This window comes from Bombina bombina, chromosome 9 (assembly GCF_027579735.1).
Source record: "Bombina bombina isolate aBomBom1 chromosome 9, aBomBom1.pri, whole genome shotgun sequence".
Lineage (NCBI taxonomy): Eukaryota > Metazoa > Chordata > Amphibia > Anura > Bombinatoridae > Bombina > Bombina bombina.
Genome location: NC_069507.1, coordinates 258426845 through 258437288, shown reverse-complemented (window position 1 = coordinate 258437288; position 10444 = coordinate 258426845). Strand labels below are relative to the sequence as shown.

The window sequence follows — 10444 nt, the reverse complement described above, 5'->3', positions numbered from 1 at the left end:
AAAGAACGCTGCTTCTCATCTCGCTTTTAGGCTCACTCACGGGAGTCTGAAGTGCAAGCGCTCCAAAGCTGCTATTGCAACTTGATAAATGGACTCTTCAAATGGAAATTAACATTTCTTCTGTTAAGTGTGATCAGTCCACGGGTCATCATTACTTCTGGGATATTAACTGCTCCCCTACAGGAAGTGCAAGAGGATTCACCCAGCAGAGCTGCTATATAGCTCCTCCCCTCTACGTCACCTCCAGTCATTCTCTTGCACCCAACGACTAGATAGGATGTGTGAGAGGACTATGGTGATATATTTAGTTTTTATATCTTCAATCAAAAGTTTGTTATTTTATAATAGCACCGGAGTGTGTTATTCCTTCTCTGGTAGAATTTGAAGAAGAATCTACCTGAGTTTTTTCTATGATTTTAGCCGGAGTAGTTAAGATCATATTGCTGTTTCTCGGCCATCTGAGGAGAGGTAAACTTCAGATCAGGGGACAGCAGGCAGATTAATCTGCAAAGAGGTATGTAGCAGTTTATTATTTTCTGACATGGAATTGATGAGAAAATCCTGCCATACCGTTATAATGTAAACTCAGCCTTGAATGCAGTAGATGTAGCTGATATCAGGCTGTCATGTATGTATATTTTACACTTCAGTTTTCTGGGGAATGGTACTTCTCTGGTTTTTAGACTGTATACATAGACTTAACCTAATTTGCAGGGACTTGCAATAGGTTTTAAATGACAATTAATTCTTGAGGTAAAAAGTTTTTTTGCTGGCATGTAAAAACGTTTTTTTCTCTGAGGTACTGGGTGAAAAAATGTTTTGGGCACTATTTTTCCACTTGGCAATAGTTTTGATTTAAATTAGAGCAGTTCACTGATCCCTCTCACTGTTATGTGTGTGGGGGAGGGGCCATTTTTGGCGCTTTTACTATGCATCAAAAAAAACTCAGTCAGAGGTTCATTTTCTTCCTGCATGATCCGGTTCATCTCTACAGAGTTCAGGGATCTCCAAAGCCTTTTTTGAGGGAAGTAATCATTACAGCAGAGCTGTGCTGATTGTATTGACTGTGATAAAAAAACGTTTATTTGTGTATTTTTTTCTGCTGCCTGGGTTAGTTATCATTGCTGAGGGGAACAATCCTTTGCTAAAACTGTATATTCTGACAAAGATTGATGCTATAACTTAATTATTTTAACTGTTATAATTTTTTTCTGTGCTTCTTAAAGGCACAGTTCGTTTTCATATTATTTGTAAATTACTTTGAAAAGTATTTCCAAGTTGCTGTTTATTTGCTAGTGTGTTAAACATGTCTGATTCAGAGGAATATCTCTGTGCTATATGTGTTAATGCCAAAGTGGAGCCCAATAGAAATTTATGTACTAAATGTATTGATGCTACTTTAAAAAACAGTCAATCTGTACAAATTGAACATATTTCACCAAACAACGAGGGGAGAGTTATGCCGACTAACTCACCTCACGTGTCAGTACCTGCATCTCCCGCTCAGGAGGTGCGTGATATTGTAGCGCCGAGTACATCTGGGCGGCCATTACAAATCACATTACAAGATATGGCTACTGTTATGACTGAAGTTTTGGCTAAACTACCAGAACTAAGAGGTAAACGTGATCACTCTGGGGTGAGAACAGAGTGCGCTGATAATGCAAGGGCCATGTCTGATACTGCGTCACAGTTTGCAGAACGTGAAGACGGAGAGCTTCATTCTGTGGGTGACGGTTCTGATCCAAATAAACTGGACTCAGACATTTCAAATTTTAAATTTAAGCTTGAGAACCTCCGTGTGTTACTAGGGGAGGTATTAGCGGCTCTGAATGATTGTAACACAGTTGCAATCCCAGAGAAAATGTGTAGGTTGGATAAATATTTTGCGGTACCGACGAGTACTGACGTTTTTCCTATACCTAAGAGACTTACTGACATTGTTACTAAGGAGTGGGATAGACCCGGTGTGCCTTTCTCACCCCCTCCTATATTCAGAAAGATGTTTCCAATAGACGCCGCCACACGGGACTTATGGCAAATGGTCCCTAAGGTGGAGGGAGCAGTTTCTACTTTAGCTAAGCGTACCACTATCCCAGTGGAGGATAGCTGTGCTTTTTCAGATCCAATGGATAAAAAATTAGAGGGTTACCTTAAGAAAATGTTTGTTCAACAAGGGTTTATATTGCAACCTCTTGCATGTATTGCGCCTGTCACGGCTGCAGCAGCATTTTGGTTTGAGTCTCTGGAAGAGACACTTCAGTCATCCACACTAGATGACATCACACACAAACTTAAATTCCTTAAGTTAGATAATTCATTTATTTCAGATGCCGTAGTACATTTAACTAAACTTGCGGCTAAAAATTCAGGATTCGCCATTCAGGCACGCAGAGCTCTGTGGCTGAAATCCTGGTCAGCTGATGTTACGTCTAAATCTAAATTGCTTAATATTCCTTTCAAAGGGCAGACCTTATTCGGGCCCGGCTTGAAAGAGATTATTGCTGACATTACAGGAGGTAAAGGTCATGCCCTGCCTCAGGACAAGGCCAAAGCCAAGGCTAGACAGTCCAATTTTCGTTCCTTTCGTAATTTCAAAGCAGGAGCAGCATCAACTTCCTCTGCACCAAAACAGGAAGGAGCTGTTGCTCGCTACAGACAAGGCTGGAAACCTAACCAGTCCTGGAACAGGGGCAAACAGGCCAGAAAACCTGCTGCTGCCCCTAAGACAGCATGAATTGAGGGCCCCCGATCCGGGACCGGATCTAGTGGGGGGCAGACTTTCCCTCTTCGCCCAGGCTTGGGCAAGAGATGTTCAGGATCCCTGGGCGTTAGAGATCATATCTCAGGGATACCTTCTGGACTTCAAATCCTCTCCCCCAAGAGGGAGATTTCATCTGTCAAGGTTGTCAACAAACCTAACAAAGAAGGAAGCGTTTCTACGCTGCGTACAAGATCTTTTATTAATGGGAGTGATCCATCCAGTTCCGCGGTTGGAACAAGGACAAGGGTTTTACTCAAATCTGTTTGTAGTTCCCAAGAAAGAGGGAACCTTCAGGCCAATCTTGGATTTAAAGATCCTAAACAAATTCCTAAGAGTTCCATCGTTCAAGATGGAAACTATTCGAACAATTTTGCCCATGATCCAAGAGGGTCAGTACATGACCACAGTGGATTTAAAGGATGCTTACCTTCACATACCGATTCACAGAAGTCATTACCGGTATCTAAGGTTTGCCTTTTTAGACAGGCATTACCAGTTTGTAGCTCTTCCATTCGGACTGGCTACGGCTCCAAGAATCTTCACAAAGGTTCTGGGCACTCTTCTGGCGGTACTAAGACCGCGAGGAATTTCAGTAGTTCCGTACTTAGACGACATACTGATACAAGCTTCAAGCTTTCAAACTGCCAAATCTCATACAGAGATAGTACTGGCATTTCTAAGGTCGCATGGATGGAAAGTGAACGAAGAGAAAAGTTCTCTCTTTCCACTCACAAGAGTTCCCTTCCTGGGGACTCTGATAGATTCTGTAGAAATGAAGATTTACCTGACAGAGGACAGGTTAACAAAACTTTAAAATGCATGCCGTGTCCTTCATTCCATTCAACACTCTAAATCTGAATCAAGAGACCAGAAATTCTCTTCTATGGTGGCTTTATCGGCCACATCTGTCCAGGGGAATGCCATTCAGCAGGCCAGACTGGTCAATTGTAACAACAGACGCCAGCCTACTAGGTTGGGGCTCTGTCTGGAATTCTCTGAAGGCTCAGGGACTATGGAATCAGGAGGAGAGTCTCCTTCCAATAAACATTCTGGAATTGAGAGCAGTCCTCAATGCTCTTCTGGCTTGGCCCCAGTTAACAACTCGGGGGTTCATCAGGTTCCAGTCGGACAACATCACGACTGTAGCTTATATCAACCATCAGGGAGGGACAAGAAGCTCCCTAGCAATGATGGAAGTATCGAAGATAATTCGCTGGGCAGAGTCTCACTCTTGCCACCTGTCTGCAATCCACATCCCGGGAGTGGAGAACTGGGAGGCGGATTTCTTAAGTCGTCAGACTTTTCATCCGGGGGAGTGGGAACTTCATCCAGAGGTCTTTGCCCAAATACTTCGACGTTGGGGCAAACCAGAGATAGATCTCATGGCGTCTCGACAGAACTCCAAGCTTCCGCGCTACGGGTCCAGATCCAGGGATCCGGGAGCGGTCCTGATAGATGCCTTGACAGCACCATGGACCTTCAGGATGGCTTATGTGTTTCCACCTTTCCCGATGCTTCCTCGATTGATTGCCAGAATCAAACAGGAGAAAGCATCAGTGATTCTAATAGCGCCTGCATGGCCACGCAGGACTTGGTATGCAGATCTGGTGGACATGTCATTCTGTCCACCTTGGTCGTTACCTCTGAAACAGGACCTTCTGATTCAGGGTCCTTTCAAACATCAAAATCTAACTTCTCTGAAGCTGACTGCTTGGAAATTGTACGCTTGATCTTATCAAAGCGTGGTTTTTCTGAGTCAGTTATTGATACCTTAATACAGGCTAGGAAGCCTGTTACCAGAAAGATTTACCATAAAATATGGCGTAAATACCTATATTGGTGCGAATCCAAAGGTTACTCTTGGAGTAAGGTTAGGATTCCTAGGATATTGTCTTTTCTACAAGAAGGTTTAGAAAAGGGGTTATCCGCTAGTTCCTTAAAGGGACAGATCTCAGCTCTGTCCATTCTGTTACACAAGCGTCTGTCAGAAGTTCCAGACATTCAGGCCTTTTGTCAGGCTTTGGCCAGGATTAAACCTGTGTTTAAAGCTGTGGCTCCACCATGGAGTTTAAACCTTGTTCTTAACGTTTTACAGGGCGTTCCGTTTGAACCCCTTCATTCCATTGATATAAAGTTGTTATCTTGGAAAGTTCTATTTTTAATGGCTATTTCCTCGGCTCGAAGAGTCTCTGAGTTATCAGCCTTACATTGTGATTCTCCTTATTTGATTTTTCACTCGGATAAGGTAGTTCTGCGTACTAAACCTGGGTTCTTACCTAAGGTAGTCACTAACAGGAATATCAATCAGGAGATTGTTGTTCCATCCTTGTGCCCAAATCCTTCTTCGAGGAAGGAATGTCTTTTGCACAATCTGGATGTAGTTCGTGCCCTTAAATTTTATTTACAGGCAACTAAAGATTTTCGACAAACGTCTTCCCTGTTTGTCGTTTACTCTGGTCAGAGGAGAGGTCAAAAAGCTTCTGCTACCTCTCTCTCTTTTTGGCTTCGTAGCATAATTCGTTTAGCTTATGAGACTGCTGGACAGCAGCCTCCTGAAAGAATTACAGCTCATTCCACTAGAGCTGTGGCTTCCACTTGGGCCTTTAAGAATGAGGCCTCTGTTGAACAGATTTGCAAGGCTGCAACTTGGTCTTCGCTTCATACTTTTTCCAAATTTTACAAATTTGACACTTTTGCTTCTTCGGAGGCTATTTTTGGGAGAAAGGTTCTTCAGGCAGTGGTTCCTTCTGTATAAAGAGCCTGCCTATCCCTCCCGTCATCCGTGTACTTTTGCTTTGGTATTGGTATCCCAGAAGTAATGATGACCCGTGGACTGATCACACTTAACAGAAGAAAACATAATTTATGCTTACCTGATAAATTCCTTTCTTCTGTAGTGTGATCAGTCCACGGCCCGCCCTGTTTTTTAAGGCAGGTAAATATTTTTTAAATTATACTCCAGTCACCACTACACCCTTGGCTTCTCTTTTCTCGTTAGTCCTTGGTCGAATGACTGGAGGTGACGTAGAGGGGAGGAGCTATATAGCAGCTCTGCTGGGTGAATCCTCTTGCACTTCCTGTAGGGGAGCAGTTAATATCCCAGAAGTAATGATGACCCGTGGACTGATCACACTACAGAAGAAAGGAATTTATCAGGTAAGCATAAATTATGTTTTTACCCAACCCGTGGCCATGATTTTTATTGAGAATAACAGGATTACAATACTATCATGAAAGTTTATTTTGGACTAGACTGTCCCTTTAATAACAGATAGTTTCAGTTTTAACAAACAAATATATCTTGTTAAACAAACTTGTGTTATTTAAATGAACTTTAATTGTATTGCACTGTAAGAAATCTATTTTATTTTGTTTTAAAAATCTGCACCGTAACTTTTATGCATTGTTGTAATAACTTTTTTTTTTATTGTTACTACTTTTATAATAAATTATTTTAATCATATTTAATATAAGAAAACAAAACATCTTGTATGTTTTTAATGCAGGATTATTAATCCAATACCTGTTTATATCTGACATGTTTTACTTAGTTTAATACATATGGGAAATTGTATAATGGAAAAACAGCTTTAAAAACATCTGCGTAAAGATAGCGCAATTGCCCACTATACTCACTGTCACATATTTGTCACATATTTGGATGATGTTATTTACAAATTTAAATGGAAATTCCATTTTCTAAAAGTGGCACTTTTATATATTATTTTATAGTATAACAGTAAATCCTTTAAAGTATATTGCTGACTTCAGTGAAACAAGTGTCTGGATATACAATTATGAGAGACGGGTTTAACTTTTTCCATTTCCCAAAAACAAATAAGAGGATTTTTTTAGGTTTACTGACTATAGTTGTTTCCCCTATTGACAAAAGAACAATTTCCAAGTTATAGTTAAGTGGTTTCTAAAAATAGATCCGGCTTTTCACATTTGATCTATGTACCCAACAAGTCCCGGCAACGTTAGGGCTAGTTTCAGATTTGATAGTGTTGGTTTGAAATTAAATGTGTCGATATCTTCTGTAATATTTGTTTCAGACATATTTGTTACTGTACGTTTTCCTCATATGTATCAATCAGAAAACTAACTCATATTTACCAGATGGTACCTCAGTTTTAAACGACCCATTTTACTAAGGAACTCTGAGTAGGTTTTAAGTATGGAGTTCAAATTTGTATGCCCTTTTTATTATGAGCATTACTATTTACTATATATTTACTATATATTTTCTATTTCTGTGTGTGAGTGTACATGTGTTCTGTATGTGTTTTTGTGTGTGTTAATTTGTGTGACTGTGTTTGTGTGTGTTTGTGTATATGCTCATGTATGTGTTGTGTATGTGTATGTTGTGTTTGTGTGTGTTTCAGCTTGTTTGTGTATATGCTCATGTGTGTGTTGTGTATGTGTATGTATGTGGGATTGTGTGTGTTTGTGTGTGTTACTTTGTGTGAGTTTCTATGTGTATTGTGTATTTGTTTGTGTGTGTGTTTAGGTGTATCTATGGCTGTGTAGGTGTTTGTCTTTGTGTGTGGGTGTTTGTATTTATATAAACTGGATATTTAATAAGTGTTAGTTAATAATGTTTCTTGTTTATTATGATATTTCATAATTATGAGATAGATTATTTTTCTTTTATGTAAAGGGACAGTCAAAACCAAAATTGTTATTGTTTAAAAAGATAGATAAAGCCTTTATTACCCATTCTCCAGCTTTGCACAACCAACATTGTTATATTAATATACTTTATAACATTTAAACCTTTAACTTTCGGCCTGTTTCTATGCCACTACAGACAGCCTCTTATCACATGCTTTTGTATTTGCTTTTCACAACATTAGAGTACTAGTTCATGTGAGCCATATAGCTCACATTGTGCTCACGCCTGTTATTTAAGAGTCAGCACAACGTACAGCACTAATTGGTTAAAAATGCAAGTCAATAGGTAATAAATAAAAGTCATGTGATGAGGGGGCTATCAGAAGATGCTTAGATACAAGGTTATCACAGAGATAAAAAGTATATTAATATAACTGTGTTGGTTATGCAAAACTAGGGAATTGGTAATAAAGAGATTATCTATCTTTTAAAACAATAACAATTCTGGTATAGACTGTTCCTTTAAGTGTAAAATGTACTTTTTACTGTTCAAGTATTTAAAACAAAAAACTCAGATTATAAGGAGTGCAATCAATAACCAATTTATTTATAAGTTGCATTAAACAATGCCCATGAAGGAGCCACAGAGCATTTTTTGTCCAATTAAATTCAGATAGGATATAGCCAAGAATACAAGTGATTTAGTTGGCAGCGATGGTGTTCTGGATCCAGGAGACGTAGTTGCAGACTTTGGTGTAGACACCAGGATAGTTCCTGAGAGCGCAGCCATAGCCCCATGAGACAATACCCTGCAGCTGTCCGTTACACACCACAGGTCCGCCAGAGTCACCCTGAAAGAAGGAAGATTATTATAAGAGAGAAACCTACCTAAAACTATAACAGGGTTAAATATCTAAAGGAATTTATACCTTTGTTTGTAAAATATAAACTAAAATAACAGTTAGAAACGATTTTATAATTTGTGCATGCAAAATAGATCCGAGGATTATAATCATTATTATCATTTACACAACACAAACATATTTATGAGATGATTATGCACGTTATAGTTTCTGAATGAGGAATGATTATCATATGAGAGAAAACAACTCTCAACCATATTAGGGGAAATATCTAAAGGAGATAATTGTAGTTTAAAAAACATAAAGTAAAAGATCATCAGTTAGAACTTGTAATTACTGTATTAACTGTATCAGTAAACCATTTTCAAGAAATAAACATGTTTATAAGATATAAAATATCTGCAAAAAATATTAAAATATATGAGAATTGAGCAGTCATTAATCTTTAGATACTTGTTCAATGAACATGTAAGAATGGAATTAAATTGAACAGTAGTTAGAATAAAATAACTTTAGATTAATAGAAAGGGGACAGGCGATGTTACCTGGCAGGAATCCTTGCCACCTTCTAGATATCCAACACAGATCATGTTGTTTGTGATCTCTCCTGGGTAGGCACCGGTACACTGGGCAGTAGTCAGGATGGGGGCACTCACGCACTGCAGGAGATCTGGGTAGTTGGCTACAAATGAAACCATTAAATTATTAGGTTACAAATTCTTATATGATATCAACATAATCTGTTCTTATACTTTCCTCAGTGTTATATATTTATCAATATGTTCCATAGAAATGATGAATAATAGGAAGCAAACTGTTATATTATGTTGTGTTTTTATTGTTATGAAATGATCATCTTAACAAAAAAAATCATGATCGTGAAAGGATATAAAAAAAAAGTCCTATTTGGTAATTTTTACTCACTGCCACTGCTGAGTGTGTTTCCCCAGCCAGAGATCAGACAGCTGGTGCCAGCGGCGGCACATCCAGAGGGCAGAGCTACAGCCTTCACATAGGAGTTCAGGGTGGCGGCAGAGGCGAGCTTGATGAGCATGATGTCATTGTCCAGGGTCCTGGAGTTGTAGCTGGCATGTCTGATGACCTTGGCAGAGTTGATGAACTGCTCTGTGCCCTCACTGGTAACAATGTTGTGCTCTCCCAGTCTGACCTGGATGCTTCTGCAGGTGTGATGAGATGGAAAATCACAAAGGAATGTAGATTGCAATTTGAATCAGAAAATTATTTTTATATATATGAAATATAATTTTGTAAATATAGTTAATTGAATACAAAAAGAACAACAAATACATTTTATAGAAGTGTTGACTTTAGAAGACATATTTGAAATTATAGCAGAAGAAGATATAATGAACTATAGATGCTTGGGGCTGTATGAGAATATTATTAAAAAAAAAGTAGGAAAAGTACATGAAATCAATCCAAATAGCTTACGTTTTGTAGCAGTGAGCAGCAGACACAACCCACTGGCTGTTAATCAGGGACCCACCACAGAAATGGTAACCGGAGTTCAGAGACACCTGATATGGGAGAGCGTTCTTGCCGCAGGTGTAACCTCCTACAATCTTATCATCATCATCAAATGCAGCTGAGAACATAATGTTACACAGATAAAAGAATGTTAGACCAAGTTGTTAAAAATAAAATCTCTAGTGTTAACGATATAACATTATTACACAGTGGTTAAGCTTGAGCATCTTCTCTCATTGGTCATGTTAACATTATTAATTATCTGAGTGATGGAAACAATTGGAGATGTTCTAAAAAAAAAATTATTATGTTATTTATACATTGCTAGCTGTGTACGTATTGATAGTGTATATTTTCTGTGTTTCATACTTACCAGCAGCTCCCAGGAGCACACAGAGCAGAAACAGCTTCATTATGGACTTGTTAAAGGAATATTTTTGAGGTAGGCGAGCTAGGTATTTATATGGTTTGTTGCTGGTAATCTTTCTTTATCTAACACCTTGTGTCACTCTCATTTCACAGCATGGACAGATGATCTAGTTAATCTATACACAACGTATAGAGGTCAAGTGGTAAATTATTATTGAACTTTTGCTATTTTAGACATAGAAAGTACACATGCGAAAGGTGTGATAATTCCAATGCTGTATTTCTGATCCAACAGCCTCTATACTAAATGGTATTTCTTAAAATCTCACAAATGATGAACCAGCTG

General features: G+C 38.7%; 1 protein-coding gene across 1 annotated transcript; it reads right to left on the bottom strand.

Moving 5' to 3' along the window:
• Positions 1–8079: 8079 nt before the first annotated feature.
• On the bottom strand, positions 8080–10142 carry LOC128639651 (trypsin-like). The gene is made up of 5 exons (XM_053691778.1): positions 10103–10142; positions 9694–9847; positions 9166–9419; positions 8787–8923; positions 8080–8229 (listed from the first exon to the last, which is right to left on the bottom strand). Exons 1-5 carry the CDS (start codon positions 10140–10142, stop codon positions 8080–8082), a joined length of 735 nt encoding a protein of 244 aa, XP_053547753.1.
• Positions 10143–10444: the final 302 nt, after the last annotated feature.

Coding starts and splice junctions, on each gene's coding strand:
- LOC128639651 (XM_053691778.1), bottom strand. CDS start 10,142: ATGAAGCTGTTTCTGCTCTGTGTGCTCCTGGGAGCTGCTG. Junction 8,924..9,165: donor AAACACACTCAGCAGTGGCA/GTGAGTAAAAAT, acceptor TTTCATTTGTAG/CCAACTACCCAGATCTCCTG. Junction 8,230..8,786: donor GTGGCAAGGATTCCTGCCAG/GTAACATCGCCT, acceptor TCCTTCTTTCAG/GGTGACTCTGGCGGACCTGT.